General features: G+C 42.4%; 1 protein-coding gene across 1 annotated transcript; it reads right to left on the bottom strand.

The window, feature by feature from the left end:
* Positions 1-918: 918 nt before the first annotated feature.
* On the bottom strand, positions 919-15,735 carry LOC123277559 (uncharacterized). Its single transcript, XM_070486371.1, has 5 exons — positions 15,592-15,735; positions 14,893-15,318; positions 3,993-4,118; positions 3,040-3,442; positions 919-2,221 (listed from the first exon to the last, which is right to left on the bottom strand). Exons 1-4 carry the CDS (start codon positions 15,733-15,735, stop codon positions 3,218-3,220), a joined length of 921 nt encoding a protein of 306 aa, XP_070342472.1. The 3' UTR covers positions 919-2,221; positions 3,040-3,217.
* Between the last annotated feature and the right edge of the window lie 8,220 nt (positions 15,736-23,955).

The raw sequence follows: 23,955 nt of genomic DNA, 5'->3' as shown, positions 1-23,955 counted from the left end.
TGTATCAGCTTCATTCCCCCAAGGGAGGATGAATGGCCTTCAGTTTAAGTTATGTCATGGTTGGTGTAGCATAAACAGGTGACCTCATAGTCACCTCTTTAGTCACTGACCTTTACATCCAATCATGTAAATTTTGCTCACCTGGATGACTCTCAAGGTCACATTCCCAAGGGGTCAATGATGTGTCTCAAAGAAACCAAAGCATCCATTTGCCATTATGTGTGTCTGCTAAAGTTCACCCTTGATGGGCTAAAACAAGGCTCACAAACAGCTTTAAATGTGTTTCATTTATGTCTGTCTAACGGTTTTCTAAAGTCCAGTTACCAAATAACTTGACTTTATAGTCCAGTTTTTTTCTTTTGAGGAAGATTAGCCCTGAGCTAAAATCTGTGCCCATCTTCTTCTATTTTATATGTGGGACACCTGCCACAGCATGGCTTGATGAGTGGTGCATAGGTCCATACCCAGGATCTGAACCTGCGAACCCCAGGCCGCTGAAGCTGAGTGCATAAATCGAACTGCTGTGCCACCAGACTGGCCCCAGTATAGTCTAGTTTTTTGTTTCTCAATGGTCTGGCTAATTGACAGGACCCAAGAGTCAACAAAAACAGATTTACTCCAATTAGTTTATAACCAAACAATAATTATTATGTAAATTACATATAATCTATACGTTGGGTTAACCTTCTCCTTCCTTCTTTTACTTGTTTGCCATTGAATATTGAAATGACATAATGTTAATTGCCATTTCCATTGACATAATGAATTACAATTCTGCTATATGTTAAAAAAATGTGTTTTACCTTGTTATTGATCATAGTCATCCTAGGATGTATGTAAATCTGCATATTTGTGAGCATCATTATTAGTTAACATCTATGGTAGTCAATTATTTGCTTAGGTCAGAGACTAAAATTTGAAAATAAGAATTTTATTCTTTATTATTTTTTATCTTTTCTTGAATATATCATTTCCATTTCAGGTGCGTGAGTGCTGTTGTGGTGATCCCTGATCTCCCTTAGAAAAGTCATTGTTGGCACAACCCAATAGTAGATCATCTGTGACAGAATGATTGCAGATCATGGGCTAAATATTTAGTGTTCATTGAGTCCAAATTTTGCTAAATATGTTTTTCCAGCATTGTGTAATGTTACTGTGAACCAGCTCATTTGCAACTTCAAAAGCCCCAAACCTTTTCCTCTACCACTTTGTGGACATTGTCACAAACACAATTCATCCTCCTCTTGTGCCAGCTACCATAGGATCAGTTTGATTGCAGGGCCCTAGAGGCAGAGCCATTTACCAGCTTGTTTAAGAGCAGTAAAGCCCTCCTGTTTCTGTGAGATCAATGGAAGTAAGTGGTTGTCTGATGTTTGGCATATAGGGCCATCATTAGGGTCAGGTGAGGAACTTGTTTTCTCCCGAAGTCATTAGGTGCCGTTAAATGCAATAACTTTTCTCTCACTACATTATACTTTATCCCACCCATGCATTATATTCCCTAAAACTTCCTAAAGCTGGAACAATCATCCTTAAGCTCACTTCAGTAAGGATTTGTATACCCTCCCTCTGTATCCCCCATAGTAATTAGCACAATGCTCTACCCACAGGGACTCAGCAAACACACTCATTGAGCTCAACTAATTTAGAATCCAAGTTGTCTAGATAAGCAGACTTATTCCAGTTTGGAGAGGTGGATAGGTTAACTGTGGAGCAAAAGAGGGGAGCTATTTTATTCTAATAGTATAAAGTCGTTGTGTTCATCAACTATATTAGAATCAGAAAACCAAGATGTTAGCCCCAGACTCTCCTACATTCTCACTGTAAACATGGAAGTTGCTTACTCCTTCCTACCTTAGTTATTTAATCTGCAGTTTGAGGATAAAATAAGTTCTAAAATTCGAGGAACATGGCCAATATTTAAATTATTTTTGATGTGGGGAGAGACACTTGAAGTCTGGAAAGCGTTTAACTTATCAGAGAGAAGACAGATCATCATTGATCACTGTGGCAAGGACAAACCTGTAAGACTTATCAAACTTGCCTCTGTATTTCTCCAGCTGGCGAAGACATAGACAGTAGCTACTGATATCAGTAGTTTCCTCTGGAGACCTTGGTAGTGTTGACTGCTTTGAGCCAACATGGAGCCCAGGTGTTGGTTGTATCCTGAGAGGCTGAAATCTGGCTGAGTTCTAGGTTGGGTGGGCCAGTTGGGCTACAGCTGTTGGGAAAACCAGAAATGGGGATGAGGACAACCGCTTTGGTCATCGTAGAGAGCGCTGGCCACATTTTCCAGTGACCCACCACCACTACACATCACTTCCTGGTTGCTAGACTGAGGGCTCCATGAAAGGTGGAATATTTTATTCATCTCTGCATTCATAGCTCCTAGCACTGAGCTAAGCACTGAGGAGGCTGTCAGCGACATTTGTTCACTGATCGAATAAAATTGGTTGCAAACCTCCAATCATCTCACTACTTTCCTGTCCCCAATGTCCTGTCAGGGATGCTCTGCCATCTCTTGGGATGTTGCAGATCCCCTTCCTTAGAGAGGAGGCTGGCCTACACTCTCCATGCCCTATGACTCTCACCTGTGCAGAGCTCTGATGAGATGGACTGTCCTCAGGGATTCCCTCAATGGTTCACCCTGTCATTAGGAAGAGATATCCTCAGCCTACCCTCCCATCCTCTGTGCTGCCACAACACCCCAGTTTATGAGAGCTACCACATTGTGTTGAAATTATTTATATTCTTCCTCTCACTGCTTTGATTTCCTCAGGGAAACCTTATTGATATCTGAACTCCAAGTTCTTAGCACGGCATAAGGAAAATTAAGACCTCAACAAATATTTAAGAAAGATTGTGCGTAAAGCCTTTCTCAACTGTAATGCAGAAGAATATCATGAGTATCACTGCTTCAGATGTAAGGGTCTCCTTACTCTGACCCCTCCTGACCTTAGGGTAAAACTGTTTAAGGTAGGAATGGACTTCTCCAACCCTTCTCCAAACACCATTTATCCCCCCTAAGCCCACACTTACTGGCAGGGCATCCACTCTGAGGGCAGCTTCAAGGTTGAGCCTCATGTTTGCATCCTCCACCTCTTGGAATTGCTGCTTCTCATCAGTAGAAACCAACCCTGATGCATCCTTGGATCTCCTTGTCAGGTGCATAGGTTCGCTGTGGAGTAAGTTACTCTCCCAGTCCTCACTGCTCAGCTCAGCCTGCTCCTTGAGGACCTGGATGATGCTGTACACATTCCTCGGTTTCCCTTAACTTTTCTGAACTCAGCTTGTCCTTATTCTCACCCCCTTTAGCAATCACCTGCTCCACAAATACATGGCCCTTCTTTGGGTTCTTTTCACCCTCCAACCTGCTGATTTTCTTTCTTCCATCTGCTCCCTCAAGTTCTGTGTTTTCTGTGTGTGGGGTCAGCTCAGGCTCCTGCAAGAGACACACAGAGATGAGACCAAGGCCAGGTCCCAGCTACAGTTCCCAGTGCACATTTAACACACAACTCAGGCCCTCATGATCTCAGAGAAAACTGAGCAGGAAGGGAACTTGGAGAATCTGGTAACAACCTTACCTTACTTATGAGGAAAGTGAGGCCCAAAGAGATTAGATTTTCCCAGGCTCCCTCACCACTTGATGGTGGCAGAGCCACCACACGTCCTTGGCTGCAGCTTCCCTGTCCAAAGCACCTACCACACCTTCCAGGAACCCACATCTGAATTTCAGGGGACATTGAAATTAAAAGTTTAACTTAAAAATTACGAAATATATTCCAGGGGACTCTGTATCAAACATCAATATTTCCACAGTTCAAACCAAAATATCACAAGGGCCTTTCTTGGGACAAATCTTTTACCACAGTTATGTAGTTCTAGTATTTATATTCAGTTTTAATCACTGGCTGATAGATAGGGATCAGAGGACACAAAAGTATTAAATAACACTTATCATAATCACAAATAAAATATACTTATGTGATCACCTGTGAAACGTCTGGCTCCTGTGCCAGAAGGTCTTCTTCATGAGAACAGGCGCTCTTTTTGCCTTGTCCACCCCGTCTCCCCAGAGCCTCCACAAGTGCCTGCCAGATAAAACACTCAGGAAATACCTGTCAAGTGGAAAAAAATAGTCACTTGGAATTCTTAACTTTTATCAACATTCTCTTTTCTTTTTTTTTCTCAAAATTTACTTCTTTAATAAACATACCCACACTCTAAAACTGATATTTTAGAAGTGTCTTGTTTTAAGTTATCCATGCCACTGCTCCTTTGACCTGGTGCTTAATGCGGAGGTGGCTGGACATAGAGCAATGAACGCCGTGTCCTCCAGGGTCTGAAGGGGCTCTATGTCGCTATGATAAGCCAGGATGGCGTGGCACGTGGTGACTTGTTAAAGCGGAGCAGATTCGTAGTTGTGGGGTGCTTTCTGTCCATACAAACTGTGATGATCAAACCATCTGCGGTGCCTGCCGGTCGCGTCATCGCAGCCGGAGCGGCCACCTGTTAACGTCTCCTCAGTCACGCTCTGCTTCCGTTTGATCGCCGAGCCCCTTCCTCCTGCCTCCACCACGCCTCTGTCATCCTCTGTGTTGTCTCCATTCCTGTTGTCCTCCCCCCGATTTCAGGCCTTTTTGCTTATTTTTATTTTTCTAAATCCTGCACTACTCCAATAGCTTCCAGACTGGTAGCTCTGCCTGTTTTTTTTTTTTTTTCATCCATCTTCTATATTACACACAAACACTCACAAAATTCTAAAAGATAGAATCGTGGGATCAGTGCGCTTAAAATGCTTGAAAAAAAATCCTGCCAATAACCTACTGAGCATATCCAAACTCCAGCTGAAGTCCTAACACGCCATCTTTCCAGTCTTCCAGGACATTTAAAGCCGTCTTTCCAGTCCCCTCCCCCTTCCCTATGTGTCCCACCCGCCCCGTGCTGCGGTCACACCGTCGCCCTCTGGTTATCAAACCCTGTGCATGCTGCAGCCTCTTCCAACGACTCCAACTGCCAAGTCTTGAATTCTTGCCACAACTGTGTGAGTCCCATTCTTGCCGTTTTTCTCAGCATAAACCTTATACACGTGCATGGCCTATTATAGTCCTGTCACAGAGCAACATTAGTATCAGTTATTATGAAAATAAAAGCAGAAGTAGATTCGAGGAGCCCCGTGACCTGGGTTCTAAGCAGCCATGACCCTTGGCCGGCCTGTGTTGGAGCTGCTGAGCTGCGGCACAGTCACGATGATCTTGGAAGAACAATGGATGTTTCTGTCTCTTCATTCAGGCTCCTGACTTCGTCCAACACAGGATGCTTCTTTTTAAGTTTTTACATATAACTTTTATTGTTTCTTTTTCACATTACAATAGACATACATGCTCATTGTACAAACCCAGCATTGCAGGCGTTCCCGGCCCCTTCTGAATAGCGGCTCAGGAAATCTCTACACCTGCAATAGGAAGCTTGTTTGGAGGAGAGCAGATTGTATTAATAACCCTTCGACACCAGATGGCGCCATAAGGCATGCCTATGTTCGCATTTTGGAGGTCTGGAGGGACGCTGGTTGAAACTGAAGCTTGAGGAAAGGGCACAGTTTATAAAGTCAACAATTTTTACTTTTATAAAGTCTTTATATATTCTTCAAAAACTAAATGGATTATAGACATACATTTGAGAAGTTTACAAACTAGACTTTTCATTTAAAAATTTTATGCAGATATTATTACCATATGGCAAAATGTTCCACTTTTCTTATATTTTCAGGCCTAACCTTTAAGTACTCACTGTCTTCTTTTTTTTAAATTTTAAAAAAATTTTTTTAAATTTTTTAAAATTTTTATTTTTTTCGGATGTACATCATATTTCAAATTCTGGATACATTACATCATGTTCACCACCCGAACACTAATTGTAGTGCATCCCCTCACATGTGACCCTAATCACCCCTTTTGCCCTCCCTCCTCCCCCCTTCCCCAATGGTAACCACCAGTCCAATCTCCAATGCTATGTGTTTTTTTTTTTTTGTCGTTTTTCTCTTCTACTTATGCGTGAGATCATATGGTATTTGACTTTCTCCCTCTGACTTATTTCACTCAGCATAACACCCTCACGGTCCATCCATGTTGTCACAAATGGCCGGATTTCGTCATTTCTTATGGCTGAGTAGTAGTCCATCGTGTATAAATACCACCGATTCTTTATCCATTCGTCCCTTGGTGGGCACCTACGTTGTTTCCAAGTCTTGGCTATTGTGTATAATGCTGCAATGAACATAGGGCTGCAAGTATCTTTATGCCTTTGTGTTTTCAAGTTCTTTGGATACATACCCAGCAGTGGAATAGGTGGATCATATGGTAGATCTATCCTTAATTCTCTGAGGATTCTCCAAACTGCTTTCCATAGTGGCTGTACCAGTCTGCACTGCCACCAGCAGTGAACAAAGGTTCCCTTCTCTCCACACCCTCTCCGACATTTGTTGTTTCCTGTATTGTTAATTATACCCATTCTGACCGGAGTGAGGTGATACCTCATTGTAGTTTTGATTTGCATTTCCCTGATAGCTAATGATGTTGAGCATCTTTTCATATGCCTGTTGGCCATCTGTATTTCTTCTTTGGAGAAATCTCTGTTCAGATCTTTTGCCCATTTTCTAATTGGATTGTTGGTTTTTTTGTTGTTGAGCTGTATGAGTTCTTTGTATATTTTGGATATTAACCCCTTATCTGACATATGGTTTGCAAATATCTTCTCCCAATTGTTAGGTTGTCTTTTCGTTTTGTTGATGGTTTCCTTTGCTGTGCAGAAACTTTTTAGTTTGATGTAGTCCCATTTGTTCATTTTTTCTTTTGTTTCCCTTGCCCGGTCAGACATGGGACTTGAAAATATGCTGCTTAGACCAATGTCATAGAGCGTACTGCCTATGTTTTCTTCTAGAAGTCTCATGGTTTCAGGTCTTACATTCAAGTCTTTAATCCATTTTGAGTTGATTTTTGTGCATGGTGGAAGGGAACGGTCTACTTTCATTCTTTTGCATGTGGCTGTCCAGTTTTGCCAACACCATTTGTTGAAGAGACTCTCCTTTCTCCATCGCATGCTCTTGGCTTCCTTGTCGAATGTCCATAAACGTGTGGGTTTACCTCTGGGCTCTCAATTTTGTTCCATTGATCTGTGTGTCTGTTTTTGTGCCCGTACCATGCTGTTTTGGTTACTATGGCTTTGTAGTAGAAATTGAAATCGGGGAGTATGGTACCTCCAGCTTTGTTCTTTTTTCTCAGGAATCCTTTGGCTATTTGAGGTCTTTTGTTGTTTCGTATAAATTTTAGGATTCTTTGTTCTATTTCTGTAAAAAATGTTGTTGGAACTTTGATAGGGATTGCGTTGAATCTATAGATTTCTTTAGGAAGTATGGACATTTTAACAATGTTAATTCTTCCAATCCAAGAGCATGGAATATCTTTCCATTTCTTTGTGTCTTCTTTGATTTCTTTCAACAATGTTTTATAGTTTTTGGTGTACAGATCTTTCACCTCTTTCATTAAGTTTATTCCTAGGTATTTTATTCTTTTTGTTGCAATTGTAAATGGGGTTGTATTCTTAATTTCTCTTTCTGCTACTTCGTTGTTAGTGTATAGAAATGCAACGGATTTTTGTACATTGATTTTGTAACTGGTAACTTGACTGTATTCCTTTATTATTTCTAAGTTTTTTAGTGGACTCTTTAGGGTTTTCTAGATATAAAATCATGTCATCTGCAAAGAGTGACAGTTTCACTTCTTCTTTTCCAATGTGGATCCCTTTTATTTCTTTTTCTTGCCTGATTGCTCCGGTTAGGACTTCCAATACTATGTTAAATAAGAGTGGTGACAGTGGGCATCCTTGTCTGGTTCCTGTTCTTAGAGGGATAGCTTTCAGTTTTCCTCCATTGAGAATGATATTTGCTGTGGGCTTGTCACATATGGCCTTTATTATGTTGAGGTATTTTCCTTCTATACCCAATTTATTTAGAGTTTTTATCATAAATGGATGCTATATCTTGTCAAATGCTTTCTCTGCATCTATTGAGATGATCATGTGATTTTTATTCTTCATTTTGTTAATGTGGTGTATCACGTTGATAGATTTGTGGATGTTGAACCATCCCTGCATCCCCGGAATGAAACCCACTTGATCATGATGTATGATCTTTTTAATGTATTGTATTCGATTTGCTAGTATTTTATTGAGGATTTTTGCATCGATGTTCATCAGTGATATTGGCCCGTAATTTTCTTTTTTTGTGTTGTCCTTGTCTGGTTTTGGTATCAGGATAATGTTTGCTTCATAGAAGGAGTTAGGAAGCCTCCTCTCCTCTTCAATTTTTTGGAAGAGTTTGACAAGGATGGGTATTAAGTCTTCTTTGAATGTTTGGTAGAATTCACCAGGGAAGCCGTCTGGTCCTGGACTTTTATTTTTTGGGAGGTTTTTAATTGCTGTTTCGATCTCCTTACTGGTGATTGGTCTATTCAAATTTTCTACATCTTCTTGGTCCAGTTTTGGAAGGTTGTATGCTTCTAAGAATTTATCCATTTCTTCTAGATTATCCAATTTCTTGGCGTATAGCTTTTCATAGTTTTCTCTTATTATCTTTTGTATTTCTGAGGTGTCCGTTGTAATCTCTCCTCTTTCATTTCTGATTTTATTTATTTGAGCCTTCTCTCTTTTTTTTCTTGGTGTGTCTAGCCAAGGGTTTGTCAATTTTGCTTATCTTTTCGAAGAACCAGCTCTTGGTTTCATTAATTCTTTCTATTGTTTTTTTAGTCTCTATTTTGTTTATTTCTGCTCTGATTTTTATTATTTCCTTCCTTCTGCTGATTTTGGGCTGTGTTTGTTGTTTTTTTCCCACTACCTTTAGGTGCACTTTTAGATTGTCTATTTGGGATTTTTCTTCTTTGCTGAGGTAGGCCTGAATTGCTATAAACTTCCCTTGTAGAACCGCTTTTGCTGTATCCCACAGATTTTGGCATGTCGTGTTTTCATTTTCATTTGTCTCCAGGAATCTTTTTATTTCTTCTTTGATTTCTTCATTGACCCAATCATTGTTCAGTAGCATTTTGTCCAATCTCCACATTTTTGTGGCTTTTCTGGTGTTCTTTCTGTAGTTGATTTCCAGTTTCATACATTTGTGGTCAGAAAAGATGCATGGTATTATTTCGATCTTCTTAAATTTATTGAGATTTGTTTTGTGGCCTAATATGTGATCAGTCCTGGAGAATGTCCCATGGGCATTTGAAAAGAATGTGTATTCTGTGGTTTTTGGATGGAATGTTCTCTATAGATCTACTAAGTCCATCTGGTCTAATGTGTCCTTTAAGGCGAGTGTTTCCTTATTGATCTTCTGTTTGGATAATCTATCTATTGGTGTAAGTGGAGTGTTAAAGTCCCCTACTATTATTGTATTACTGTCTATTTCTCCTCTTACGTCTGTTAATAATTGCTTTATATATTTAGTGCTCCTATGTTGGGTGCGTAGATATTTACAAGTATTATATTTTCTTGTTGGATTGTTCCCTTTATCATTATGTAGTGCCTGTCTTTGTCTCTTATTACAGTTTTTGATTTAAAGTCTATTTTGTCTGATATAAGTATTGCTACCCCCACTTTCTTTTCTTTGCCATTTGCGTGGAATATCTTTTTCCATCCCTTCACTTTCAGTTTGTGAGTGTCTGTAGGTCTGAAGTGTGTCTCTTGTATGCAGCATATACATGGATCTTGTTTTTTTATCCAGTTGGCCACCCTATGGCATTTGATTGGAGCATTTAATCCATTGACATTTAAAGTAGCTATTGATAAATATGTATTTATTGCCATTTTGTCACTTTTTCTTTTTTTGGGGTGTTTTAGTAGTTCTTCTCAGTTCCTTTCTTTTTCTCTTGCTCTCTTCACTTGTGGTTTGATGGCTATCTTCAGTAATATGTTTGATTTCTTTTGTCTTACTTTTTTTCCTGCTTGTTATAGGTTTTTGGTTTGTGGTTACCATGAGGATCCTATCTAATATACTATGCATATAACAGTCTATATTGAGTAGATAGACTCTTTAGCTTGACCTCTTTCTAAAAGCTCTACTTTTTCACTCCCCTCCTCCCACATTATATGTTTTTCACATCATATATAGTCTTTTGTTTAGTGTGTGTCTATCCATTACCCTCTTATCATTGAAATAGGTCATTTTAGTACATTTGTCTTTTAACCTTCATATTACCTTCACAGGTAGTTGATCTGCTGCCTTTACTATACTTTTGCCTTACAAGTGATTTTATTGCCTGTTTTTTTCTTGTTGTTGTTTTGGGTTTTTTTGATAATTTTTTTTCTTTATCTCTATTTGTGGTCATTACTTTCCCACTTAAATAAGTCCCTTCAGCATTTCTCGTAGAACTGGTTTCTTAGTGATAAACTCCTTTAATTTTTGCTTGTCTGGGAAGCTCTTTATCTCTCCTTCCATTCTGAATGACAGCCTTGATGGATAGAGTATTCTTGGTTGTAGGTTTTTTCCTTTTAGCACTTCAAATATGTCGTGCCATTCTCTTCTTGCCTATAGGGTCTCAGCTGAGAAGTCTGCTGACAGCCTGATGGGCTTCCCTTTATATGTCACTTGTGGCCTTTCTTTTGCTCTTTTAGGATTCTCTCTTTGTCTTTAATTTTAGACATTTTGATTATAATATGTCTTGGTGTGGGCCTCTTTGGGCTTCTCTTGATTGGAGCTCTCTGTGCTTCCTGAACTTGCATGTCTGTTTCCTTCCTCAGGTGAATTTGAATAATTGTTATCCTACATCTGTCCAACGATGGCACACTGGAGGCAGATAAGTTGTTTTCTTAGTTTCACAGGTCTACAGATGGAGAGGAATTGAGCCCAGGAGCTGTGCTTAATGGACACATACAGGAGCCTCATCCACACCTGATACACATGTTTTAGATGAGATTTTGGCCTTTCAAGCTGATGAGATTGACATATGTTTTACTTTGAATTGATGCTGTCATGGGACGAAACTTTGGGAACCTTAGCGGGTAGGTGAATGTATTTTGCATTTGGAAGAGACAAGTATCCCTGGGAACTAGAGGATGGAATGTGACAAGCAGAATTTCTAAAATGGTCTACAAATACATCTTACCCAAATCCCTGGAACTTGTTGACGTGATGAGTCACTGTCCTCTGATTGTGTTGTTCTAAGGCACAGCTGACTTTACAATGGGGCGATCATGTGGGTCGGCCACATCTGATCATATGACTCCTTAAATACCAGAGCTTTCTCTGGCTAGTAGGAGAAGACAAAATCAGAGAGAGTCAAGGACAAGAAGGACTCAATGCACTGTTACTGATTTAACAATGGAGAATGCCACATGAAAAAAAATACAAATAGCCTCTAGAAGCAGAGAATGGCCTCTGACTGACAGCCAACACAAGAAACATGGACCTCAGTCCTATAACCACAGGCAAATGAATTCTGGCAATAACTGTGGTAAGCGTGGAAGAGGAGCCTGAGCGTTCGATGAAAATGCAGCCAGCTGATATGCAGCCAGCTGATACCTGGATTTCAACCTCATGAGAAGCTGAGCAGAGAATCCACCCACATTGTTGCAGACTTCTGATCTACAGAAATGTGAGGTAGCAAATGTGTGTTGTTTTAAACCACTATTTTTGTAATCTGTTAATATGCAGCAATAGAAAACTAATTCAGATGCTTATCTCTACTCTCCTGACTTTTTAATTTCCAGAAACATGTATGCTAATCCCTATAAAGCAAAAATATCAAAGAACCAGAGTAAAAATCTTGTGCTCACCTTCATGTGACGTTTCCCAAGCCCTTGTAATGTGAAGGACACTAGGAAGGGCATTTCAGGCACTAGAGAAATGTCTCTTTAATGTTATCAGCTGTACTTCTGGAAGAATAAAGATGGTATAATACTTAACTCCATGTAACATTATCTGCAAATCCATCATCAGTCTGTATTTCCTATGGCAGATGTTTTTTAGCTCCTTGTTCTGAGCTTACCAGACAAGGTTTTATAGCAATCACCTGTCACCAGCATAAATGAACCAATTCAAGGAGAGCAATAGAACAGCCACTATCTTAAGTTCCTCCAAAGTCCCTAGAATGCAGTCTCTCCTCCAGCTGTCAATAAATTAAGAAAATGATCCATTATACAAAGTTGCAATCTAATAAAAGTTTAAGCTTAATCATGTTTGTTTTCCAAATTTTTCCTCTGCTCAGGTTCAGTCATGGTGACCAGGAATTGAGCATTGACTGCAAAGAGGCTTGAAGGAATTTGGGGAGGTGTAGAAAATGTTCTAAAACTGTACTCTGGGGATGGACAACTCTATAAATCTAAAGTCATTGATTTGTACATTTACAATTAGTGAATTTTATTATGTTGTATTAGGGCTCTCCAGAGAAACAGAACCAATGGAGATTTATTATGAGGAAGTGTCTCACACAATAATGAAAGTTAAGAAGCCCCATGATTGGCCATCTGCAAGCTGGAGACCCAGGAAAGCCAGTTGAGTAATTCCAGTCTGAGTCCAAAGGCCTGAGAACCAGGGAAGCCAATGGAATAAATCCCAGTCCAAAGGCAGGATAAGACCAATGACCCAGCTCAAGCAGATAGGTAGGAAGAAAACAGGATGCATTTTTCCATCTTCTATTCTATTCTGGCCCTCAAAGAATTAGATGCTGTCCACGCACATGGTGGGAGGCAATCTACTCTACTGAGTCCACTGATTCAAATGCTAATTTCATGCAAAATATCCCCATATTTTGAAATACTCTGAAATAATGTTTAACAAAGCAAACAATCCAATTTTAAAAAATGAGCAAAAGATCTCAACAAACACCTCACCAAAAAAGATATACAGATGGCAAATAAGCCTATGAGAGATGCTTGAAATCATTTGTCATTAGGGAATTGCAAATTACAACAACACTGAGATACCACTGCACACCTATTAGAATGGCTAAAATCCAAAACACTGATAACACCAAACACTGGCAAGTTTGTGGATCAATAGGACTCTCATTCAATAGTGATGGGAGCACAAAATGGTACAGCCACTTTGAAAGATGGTTTGGCAGGGTTTTACAAAACTAAATATACTCTTCCATTTGATCCAGCAACCGCAGTCCTAGGTATTTACCCCAATGAGATGAAAACTTATGTCACACAAAAATCTGCAGATGCATGTTTATAGCAGCTTTATGACATTATGCATTTATCAAAACCCATAGAACTGTATGACACAAAGAATGAACTCTAATGTAAACTATGGGCCTTGGTTAATAATAATGTATTAATATTGATTTTTCAATTGTAACAAATGTACTACACTAATGCAAGATACTGATAATGGGGGAAATTGTGTGAGGGAGAACAATGCTGTATTTGAAAACTCTGTACTACCTGCTTAATTTGTCATTAAATCTAAAACTTTTTTTGAAAAAATGATGCCTATTGATTAGCAAGAAAAGTAAGGATGCAGCACGGTCAAAACAAAGTGTTGGTGGCCTCCCGGTAAGCTTGTGGTGAACACTGAGTGTTGAGGTGCACCAACCTGGAGTCTGACCAGTTGGTGATTTCCATGCTTGTGCCTTCAGCCTCTGACCCTGGCAGTTCCCCTGGAATCCAGATGTCGAATCAGGTAGGTCAAGGTGGCCATGGCGCTCCAGGTGGTGCAGAGACACCAGCGGCATCTGGTAAGGACGGGAAGAAGCCACCGCGCAGGGCAAAACTCCGTGAACACTCGGGACAACTGAGATGGCGCAGCTGCCCAACCTGCACCCGCAGAGCAAAAGAAAGGGAGGGCAGGAACTGAGAGCTACAGGTGGGGTCGCTGCCTAAAAGGAGAAACCAGATCGAGAGGCTTAGGTGAATTTTGAGAATCAGAAGCCGGAAAATGAGTTTAAGTGAAGACTAGGCGGTCCCACGGTGGGCTTGAATCGCCACCCTTTCAATTAACAGCCGTACTCGCTGATTATAACACGGAGACCAAGTATCACAAAATCTTACGCCGTTACCATGGGGTGAGAACGTGCTCCCCAAGCCCTCCATCCTCTGCTGAAAACACATGCAAAACCTGTGGCGCTGGAGATACTGAGTCTTGATATTGGGCACCTTTGGTTAGTGACAGGAGTGTGTGAGCACTTGATGGCCCCACGCCGGGCCCAGGGCTTTCCCCGCCTGCTCCACCTCTGGGCTGAAGTCATCCATTTCCCATTCTTCCTTGCGCTTCACCCGTCGCGGGCTCCGTGAGTTCCACCCCCAGTCCTGGGCGGACTCGCAGGGGAAGGACAGTCACCGGCTGTTCCGCTACCGTCCTGCCCCCTCTGGGGCTCCAGAGGGGGCTCCACCCGGCAGGGACTGGAGTTTGCTCACCACGCAGCCCCTCGCCTGGAGGAGGGCCTGGCACCTAGTAGGCGCCCAATAAATGTTCAGTTAAGAAAGGCATTCGCCCCAGGGTGCTGGGGGGACCAACAATTTCACCGAGGACGATTAGTTTTTAGTCCTAGAGGAACCCTAGAGGAACGGGAGGATGTGAAAGAATTTCAAAAGTGGCTCTTCTTTAAATCTTTTATACTAGCAGTCGAATCCTACAAATGTCCCGATCATGGCGACATCTAGAGGGCACCACCTGGAACCGCACTGAGCTCCCACCCAGGACCGCGGGGCGGCCTCAGTCTGGGGGCGCCGGTGGGCACGGAGAGGGGTGAACCCAGAAAGTTGAAGAGGAGAAAAAAGGTGAGGGTGGAGAAACCTCGTGAGAAGAGAGGGAAAACTAGAGAGACAGAGACAGAGACATGGAGAGAGAGAGAAAGGCAGATGTAGCCACTAAGGAAAACGCGCGGAGGAAAACGCTGTCACCTGCTGACGCCGGACCACACCACCGCAGGTCGTGGCTGGCCGGCTGTGCTCACGGTGCGGTGTGTAGGCGCCGTGGCCGCTTCGGTTGGAACCCGATTGATAATCGAGAGGACTCTGCGTCCGGGAGAGAAGTCTGCAACTCCTGGTGATTGTACTCTCTGGGCTGGGAGCTCTCCCTTCGGCGAGGCGGCGCTTGGAGCACCGCACGAGGAGGGTTCTGCGGTCAGAGGCGCCGAGACTCCGCCCGGGCCCCTGGTGCCCGGAGCGCGCAGCGCCCCCAGGGTGGAGGCCAAGAGGGCGCGGCGCTGAGGCTCCCGACAGCGCCAGGAGGACAGGCGGGGAAACCTCCAGGTGAGCGCCTCTGTCCAAGAGGACCTTCTCCTGCACCGAAATGGGGCGCTTATATCGATTTTCTTCGGACCAGCCCTCGTCGCGTCATAGGTGAGGGGATTCCCCTACGCCGTCCCTGCGGGGGCCACCAGGAGGCGCCCTGGCCCTTCCACTCAAAGGGCTTACAAAGGACAAGGTCTCCCGCGGTGTTCAAGGTCCCTAGATTTTGAGGGTCAGATTTAGCCTCGTGGAACCCGAGGTTGCCTGTTTGGGGTCACCCCGGCCACCGAGTCGCCTTGGATCAGCCCGTCCTACCCAGGCTGGAGGACGGGCTGTGGACGCTCAGCCACTCAGCGGGGGCCACCTCACTCCGCCTCCCCAGCGGGACCCCAAAGGGTCCGGACCAGAGAGACGCGCATCCCTTCCGCCCTCAGCCTGTGGAAGCCGGTTCCTATGTTGGCCTGGACGGGGCGGGGCGACCCCAGGAAGTCCGAGTCCTGTTCTGAGGGTCATCGGAGCTCCCGGGACAGTGCGAAGAGGACAACGGCAAAGGAAAGGAAAAGGACACTTTTTTTTTTCCTGACAGGATTTTGCCCCAGGGCAGGAAACTCTAGTACTGCGGGCGGAGGAGGTGGATTTGGGGGAGGCCTAAAAGCCCCTCCCTGCCGCCGCTCCAGAAGGACTTGATCTCACCCCCACGGAGCGGCCTGGAGAGCCCGGCAGAGCGCGGGCAGGCGGGGCGACCCCTCCGTCGAGGACGGGCCGCCCTCGGGCCGCGAGGCCGTCGGAGCCCGTCCTCGGGGCGGGGCTCAGGAGGCCGGGCCGCCTCCGGGAGAACGCGCGGCCCCGCCGGGGCTCCGTGGGCGCTGGGTGTGCTCTGGCCGCGGCCTCCAGCCCCCGCCCCGGCTCCGGACGCTCGCTCCAGGCCCGGCCATCCCTTACCCCACAGCCCAAAGGGAGGTTCTCCTCTGGAACGCAAAGTGGCGCCTCACAGACAGAGTTGACGGGACGTGGTGTCCCGCTCCGCGTCCCCTCCCGTCCCGCTGTCGGAGAGAAAAGTTCCGACCTGGGAAGGAAGCTCCACGGGCCCGCGCTGCCCCGGGTCTCCGCGTGACTCTTGCTCCCTCCACCCTTTGCATCTCGCAGCCGCGTCCCCTGCCCTCTGCCACCTTCTCCTCAGGAGTCCGGGACACAGGGAGGTGACAGAGCCTGGGGCGCCCCCGATGGCCTCGTGCAGCTCTGCGGGTCGCTGGCCATCCGAGGCCTGGGCCCGGCGCCAGAGGGGTAGTGCCAGTCCCTCATCAGGGTCACCCTCGGGCCTCGGGAGTAGAGGCAGTGGCTGTGTCCATTCAATCCTGCACCTCGAGGGGCCTTCGCAGGGCAAGTCTTGTCATCGGACCTCCTGTCTCTCTGTGAGTAAAAGGGACGTGTGAGGGCCTGCGATGGGGCTGGGACAGCCATTGTGACTGTGTCTTCGTTTTGGGATACAAGTTCCAGACCTGAATTAGAAGTACTGTATTTTGTTAAATGGCCTATTTTATTCAGATTTTCATTTATTCTATTCTAACTTACTCAGATTTTATTCCTAATTTCTAGCTAATTCTCCATGAGACACTAAAACCCCTGATAGGCTAAGCTTTGAAATTGACTCCAGGGAAATTTCATCCTTTCCTCCCAAACTCAGGCAGAAAGAGCAATCCTAGCCAGAGAATCCAGCGTCTGTGGAGAGCAGGAGTTCCTGATTCACCTGGGCCCAGGCTTTGGAAATGCTTGCAGATCTTTGTGTCAAGGCTAGACTATTTGAATGTAACTTTTTTGGTTATATTTGAGTTGCAAACCACATTTGTTTTTACATAATTATAAAACTAAATTAAATTTAAAAAATTTTGCCTCTAGACATTGAAAACACAATGTAATGAATGAACCTGTTGTATCCCTGTTGTGGAACAACCATATGGATTAGAACTATTCCTAGAGACTTTAAGACACAATAATTTATTCATATACCAAGGCAGCGACAAATTAAAAAACCATTTTCCTCAATTGGGTTGTTAGTGGTATTGTTGTTATTGTCTTTATTCTTTTGTTTATATAATGTGCGACAGAGTAAATGAGACATTTTGGGATATTCTAATTCTATTACTCCCCCGTCCTCAAAAACAACAGTGCTTGGTATTAGAGAAAGGAGATTCAGATGAAAGATACACATTCAATAAAAACCCTGTAGATCTGAATTTGCATTGGCAGTGTTTATGTATATATGTAATTACATGAATGCATATGAATATGCATATGCATTTTCTAGTTCTGTCCACAGGAAAGGCCTAGCAATAAGCCAGTTGCAATGAGGACCTCTAGTATACACATTTTGATCTGGGAATACTGTTTCTCACAAAAAGAAATCAGAGATTCTTAGAGAAATGGCTGAGTCCAGGTCAGGGGCAGTAAATATTCAAGATGAGACAGAAACACCTTGTCTTACTGATACCAGAAAAGGTCTCAAATAGTAATCTTAAAAGGAGTAAGGAACAACTTGAAGTCACCATCTTCACTGCTGAAAGAGAGGATAAATTGAAGCATCAGTAATGACCATATTGCAATGGATTGAACTACTTCCATGTGTTTGGATCATTGAGTTCATATTAATATAGGAAAAAAAGAAAAAGAACTAATTGATGACCGCAGAGGATGCTAGGGGACGAGCTCATGTAGCTGCAGTTTTCTTTAGAAACTGTACCACTAAGTAATTAAATAATATTTAGGGGAAGTGTCTCTATAGGTGTTCCAGGTAATAATATGTGATGATGGATCACCATTTTATTCCATATAATCAATCAATGGATCTGGGCCTTGAGCATAAAGGACTGCTCACATCATTAGAAGATACACACAGGACAATGTGCCTCTTGATGGAAAAGCACACACCATTTTTGAGGAAGTCTTGCCAACAAATCAAACATGAGTCAAGTCAGTCTCTACATCTGCCAGGTCCGATACCATAGCTGCTAGACACATGTGGCTGTTGAATATAACTGAATTTCAATTATTTTTAATTTATAACTCATTTAAATGTAACTTAAAAACAGAAGAAATGTAAAATATTTTTCTATTAAACATAACTTTATAACTTTGGTAGAATTATATTTCCCTTAATGTGTAGCATTAAGTAGCAATGTGTAAGATTATTTTTGTATTGTTCTGTACTTATACTTTTTAGTTTTCAATGTGGCTACTGGAAAATTTTAATTATATCTGTGGCTTGCATTTTCTTTGTATTAAGACAGCACTGCTAGATTCTAGCACCCACTGAGAGGAAGTATGGAGGACGGAAGAATGTGTTAAAGTATACCCTGGCATAAAATTCAGAATGTGGGAATGCTGCAGAACAAACAACTTAGTTTCTTCAATAAATGCATGCCAAAAAAGCAGAGAATGAGAGCAAGAGAGAAAAAGAGAGAGAGAGAGAGAAAATAGAGCAAAAACCAGAGAGAGAGAGAGAGAAAGGAAGGCGGGAGGGAGGGAAGGAGAGAGAGAGGGAAAGAAGGAAGGGAAGGAAGGAAGCAAGAACCTGAGGAGGAACAAACATATTACAGGACACTTAAAGTCACATCCTACTGATCACAGTTTGTAGATTTTATTTGGATCCTGATTCAAAGAAACCAACTGAAAAACAACAATGGGAAATTTGAACACTGTCTATTTTATGATATTAAGGATTTCAATTAATTTATGAATGATCATAATGTTATGATGATAGTCCTTTCAAAAAGAGTCCTCATTTAGGGAAGCATACTGATATAATTACAGATGAAATAGGATGTCTAGGATTTGCTTTAAATAATATAGGAAAAGGTAAGTAGATAGCAGTGTATTAAACAAGTTGAGTGATAAGTTGATAATTGTTGAAGCTGGTCGATGAAGATGGGGATGTTTTGTTATATGGTGCTGTCTACTTTGGTGTACTATTGAAATTCTGCATTTGAAAAAGAATGGTAATGAGTAAAGGCCCACCTAGGATAAGAAGCTGAATCCCTCAACACATATTTCAAAGGGCTAGGGATTCACATAATGTCAAACACGCCACTCATGACCCTGCCCCTAAGTCACCAGGGGCCAGAGACTCTCACTGGTTTGTACTGAGGCAGGTCTGGGAGCCACACAGCAGTAGAGGGATCAGCAAAGACCATGCACAAAGAGGAGAGGACAGCAGGGAGGGCCTGCTTAGCAGGGAACACATGGAAATTCTCCAGAGAGAGTGTGATAAACTCAGAGCAAGCCTGGCTTGCAACCACAGCTCTGGCTACTGGGGAATCGAAATGAAGGGGTTCTACAGTGCAGAAGACCAGAGGTGACATTCTTAGGGAGGCAAAATTGCTTGGGCCAGGGTGGGGAGACCAGATGAAGGTAGTGTCTTTGGAGGCTTGTGGTGAAGAAAAGAATGAAGCAACTGGTAGAAGTTAAAGATCCTCCTGGAAGAAAATAGAACATGCAAATTAGAAGACACACCATTCCTATCCCCAAACCTTACAGCTATTAGAGGAATTGCACCAACAAGAGGCATCCAGACTTAAGAAATCGACCAAGCCTATCAAAGCACTCATCCGTTCGTACACAGAATCTTTGTTTCTCGTTCAGGTAAACCTAGGCATGTTAGCATGAAAATCACATAGCAGACGTATTCCAAGGTGAGAGAAGAAAAAAACCAGAAACAAAGTGTCAAACATTTCAGCTCACGAAACAATACCCACCAAATCAATCACAAAACATAGGAAAACTGTAAAATGACATCCCTATCTGAATTAAATGTTCCTAACAAAGCATTTGTGCATATGAAAAAACAGAACTTCACATAAGAAATATTCAACTCAAAAGAGAAGTGGACAAGAAACAGGAAATGAGAAATTAAAATTGGTCAAACTTAGGAAAAAGTTGAAGGAAATGAAAAGTATCTGAAAAAGATGCTAAATGACAAGATTCATAAGGGCAACATATTTGACTAAAAATATAAGGGCCATATAATAAAGATATGAAAGCATCAAACAGAACAGAAATTAATACAAGTGATGAGAAAGGATCAGGGAGAAAAATCATAGATACCTGGGAGAAATCGAACTGGAATTGTCAATTCTAAGACCTTTCTCTTAGCACTAGTAGATTTTAAAGAAAAAGGAAAAAACCCCTCAGTAGCTCTAGACTTCCTCTACCCCATAAAAAGCCAATTCATATATAATGGAGAGAAAATCAATTTACCTTCTACATCTCAACAGAACATATAAAGCAAGACAATATTTTTTCAAAACCCAATGAAAGGGATTGTGGGCAAGTACTTTATATTCAGCCAAGCTGTCCATGTATCAAGGCAGTAGAACAAGAGTATTAAATATACAACACTTGGGGAGTCCTGATTCCATCCTGAGGAATCTTTTAAGGATGGGCTCCACCAAACAAGAGATGACTGAGGAAATTCTGACTTTTGAACAGCTGGTCATCATTGAGTAGATTTAATTGTGGATCTAAAACAAAAATCTAGGAGTAGACAAGATGGGAAAAACAGTACATAAATGCTATACATTTGTCGATGTTGAAATAATACTATAAGAAGAGGCAGATAAAAATGGAAAAAAACAGAGCCAGCCCTGATGGCCTAGTGGTTAAAGTTCAGCACTCTCTGCTTCGGTGGTCTGGGTTCGGTTTCCGGGCATGGAATCATACCACTTTTCTGTCAGTAGCCATGCTATGGTGGCGGCTCAAAGAAGAACCAGAAGAACTTGCAATTATTCACAACTATGTATTGAGGCTTTGGGGGGGAAAACAAGAAAAAAGGAGGAATATTGGCAACAGATGTTAACTTAGGGCAAATCTTCCTGTGCAAACCCCCCAGAAAAACAGAAAAATGTCAAATTTTTGAAGTTGAGAGATTGATTTAAAACTTATAAAGCAAATATTAGAAATTTGACAAGTTAATAAGGGACTAAAAATGTAAAAAAAAAAATTTAGTGCAATCTTTAACACTACCTATACAATCCTTCCTAAATGCTAAACAAAACACAGACATACACACATATACATGCACACACAAAGAAAACAACATGGGGAAAGAAATACAGCAAATAAAATCGACTACATAGGGTAAATAGAGCCTAAAAGATATGGGAACCTTTAGCATATAAATATGAATAGGAGAAACAAAATTATTTATATTAATTTATATCAATACCCACCCAAATCAGTCATAATTATAGTAGATTATAGTATTGAATGTAAAAAATTCAAAAGTCCACAGTGATAGTCAAAACAAAAATTTTAATGATATGGAAGGGGGAGGGAATGTTCTTTTCCACAGCACAAGGCCAGCAAATACATGTATATAGGAATGATAAAATTGGAAGATCCCCAATGTACAAACACCAATATGACAATCGACACACAGCAGGGATCATGAATGGATGGTAAAAGTTTTAGAAAAAGATCTTTAGAGAAGAGGATATTCACACACTCTCAAAGTACCTTTCCCCAAATTACTGATTATAGAAAGAAAAAAATGTGTCTTTACAATGGACAGATCTCCTAGGCCCCTCCATAACAAAGTGACCAATGTTCTCACAGTAATGGTGGTGGATAAACTGGTCATTCTGGTCTCTGGGTGGGCTGCGCTAGGAAGCACACAGCATTAACTGTGAAGTGTTCTCGGCAAAAGTGTGAGCCTGAATTTAATCATGAGGAAATGGTCAGACAACTTGAGAATGTAGACCATTGAGCCAGACGACTGACCTGTCCTCTACAAACAAGGCAATGTCACCACCATCGCAGGCAATCACAAAAAGGTGAGGAATGTCTTCGGCTCAAAAGGACTAAAGAAGTATAGTAACATAATCTTTTCAGTCCTTTGGATCCCAAAATATCTCTTCTCCTTTTTGTCATCTTACTTGTGATGATATTGACTGTTTGAAGAAAGACAGGCCAGTTGACTTGTTCAGCGGTCTAAATTCTGCCATTGTCTGATAATGACCTCACGATTAAATTCAGACTAAACATTCTCAACAAGACCTCCGCACAGTTAATGCTGTCTGCTCCTAGCACAGCCCTGCTGGTGGCAAAGAACGTCCAGTTTCTCATGTTGTCTTTTTCCAGTTGCTCCTGATTTTGGTGATGTACAGTATGGGAATTGAGAAGAGCAAGGGTTAAGATTTTTCAGAACTGCATGTTGATCTAGGCATTGCTCTCTTCGTGATTTATCACAATTGGAGGCTGAAAGGCTGGGATTTCTCCCATTGAATCAGGCTTTTGGAGTAAAAATCATGGAGAGTTGTTTGCGGTTGTGATGTCGATTCTCTGCAAAGGATCCCTTCACAGTTCTAGATTCTTTCATCAAGTGGAAAAGCTACTTTTTAATGAGGCGGTTTCTTTGAAATCAGCAGTATCTTTTCTTACTTCCAGAAGGACTTGGCTTCTGAGAGAGAGAAAGAGGAAAAAAAAATGTGAGAGTTTGTCAGGTCCTGCTGATAGCTGAGCCAGGAGGGATGGGTACATGGTGACAGAGGCCAGGAGCAAGCTGAGCTCCAATTCAGAGGAGGAGCTTAAGTGGGAGGCTGCAGGCTGGCTGAAGGGGAAAGGGAGATCCACAAATTAGAAGAAAAACCTCCCTAAACTTACATTTAGCCTGTGGTGCAGGATCCAGGGACCCCTGTCCTCGCCCACCAAGAGCCTGGTGACGTCTGAGCTCAAGCTGCTGCAGAGCTTTAGCCAGATCCCCACCACCCTGTCCTCAGCAGCCACTTCACTCTAAATCCGCTTCATCTGGAGCAAAGTGATAGCTTTCTTACATCTGCCAGGGAGGGATGTACTTAGCATCTATTGACACATTCAGAAACAGACTGCTGTCCGAAGGAGAGGACCCTTGGCAGAGAAACCACCCTCTTTAACTCTATGTTCCAGTCCTCTGAGGAGGAGTGGCAGGCCATAGGAAGAGTCATAGAATGTGAGAGCCTACAGGGACCTCAGAATATATCCAAATCTAGTTCTACCATTTACAGATGAGGAATTGTGGTGCCAAGGGGCTAAGGCCTAACTAAAGCCACGTGACCTGTTATTGATAACCCTGGAACTAGAACCCAGGTCTCAGGCCCTTTCCATACATTTGGGGGAAAGGAGAGGAAAGGCTCCAACCTGGAGGTGTCAACAGCCAGTAGAAGCTGTTTGGTCACCGTGGCTGAACAGGAATAAGGTTTTACAGAGAAATTCTGCTCCAAAGGAGCTGAGGAAAGACCCAAAAAGGGAGAAACTCAAATGGAAGCAAAAAGAGAGCAGGGAGTGGAACAATGGCCACACTTATTTTCATTCCATGGACACCGACATTCTCTGAAGGTGATTTCAGGCCAGGATACACCTCAGGGCATTTCCAGGAAGAGTCTCAATAGGTGACCCCAAAACTCTGAAGTGAAAGTGGGAGAGCATTAGTTTTGCTCATAGTAGATTCTCATCACTTTTTTCCCAAACTTCCCCCTAAGGAAAGGGTCTCTTCATATTGTACGCTAGGGTAAAGAAGGGCACGAGAAAGGATAAACATAGGAGAAGGAGACCTAAGAATCTCTATTGGGATTTTGCATAAGGACAAAATTTGATAGAAAATAATTTTTTCAATCTGCAGTCCGAACCAATTTGTGAGCTGTGAAATCTGTTTAGTAAATAGTGATCTGCAGGTTTCATTTTAAAGCAGAAAAAGAAAGCCCTCAG

Source organism: Equus asinus, chromosome 16 (genome assembly GCF_041296235.1).
Source record: "Equus asinus isolate D_3611 breed Donkey chromosome 16, EquAss-T2T_v2, whole genome shotgun sequence".
NCBI lineage: Eukaryota > Metazoa > Chordata > Mammalia > Perissodactyla > Equidae > Equus > Equus asinus.
Note: the sequence above shows the minus strand (reverse complement) of the source record. Positions and strands in the feature narration are given on the sequence as shown.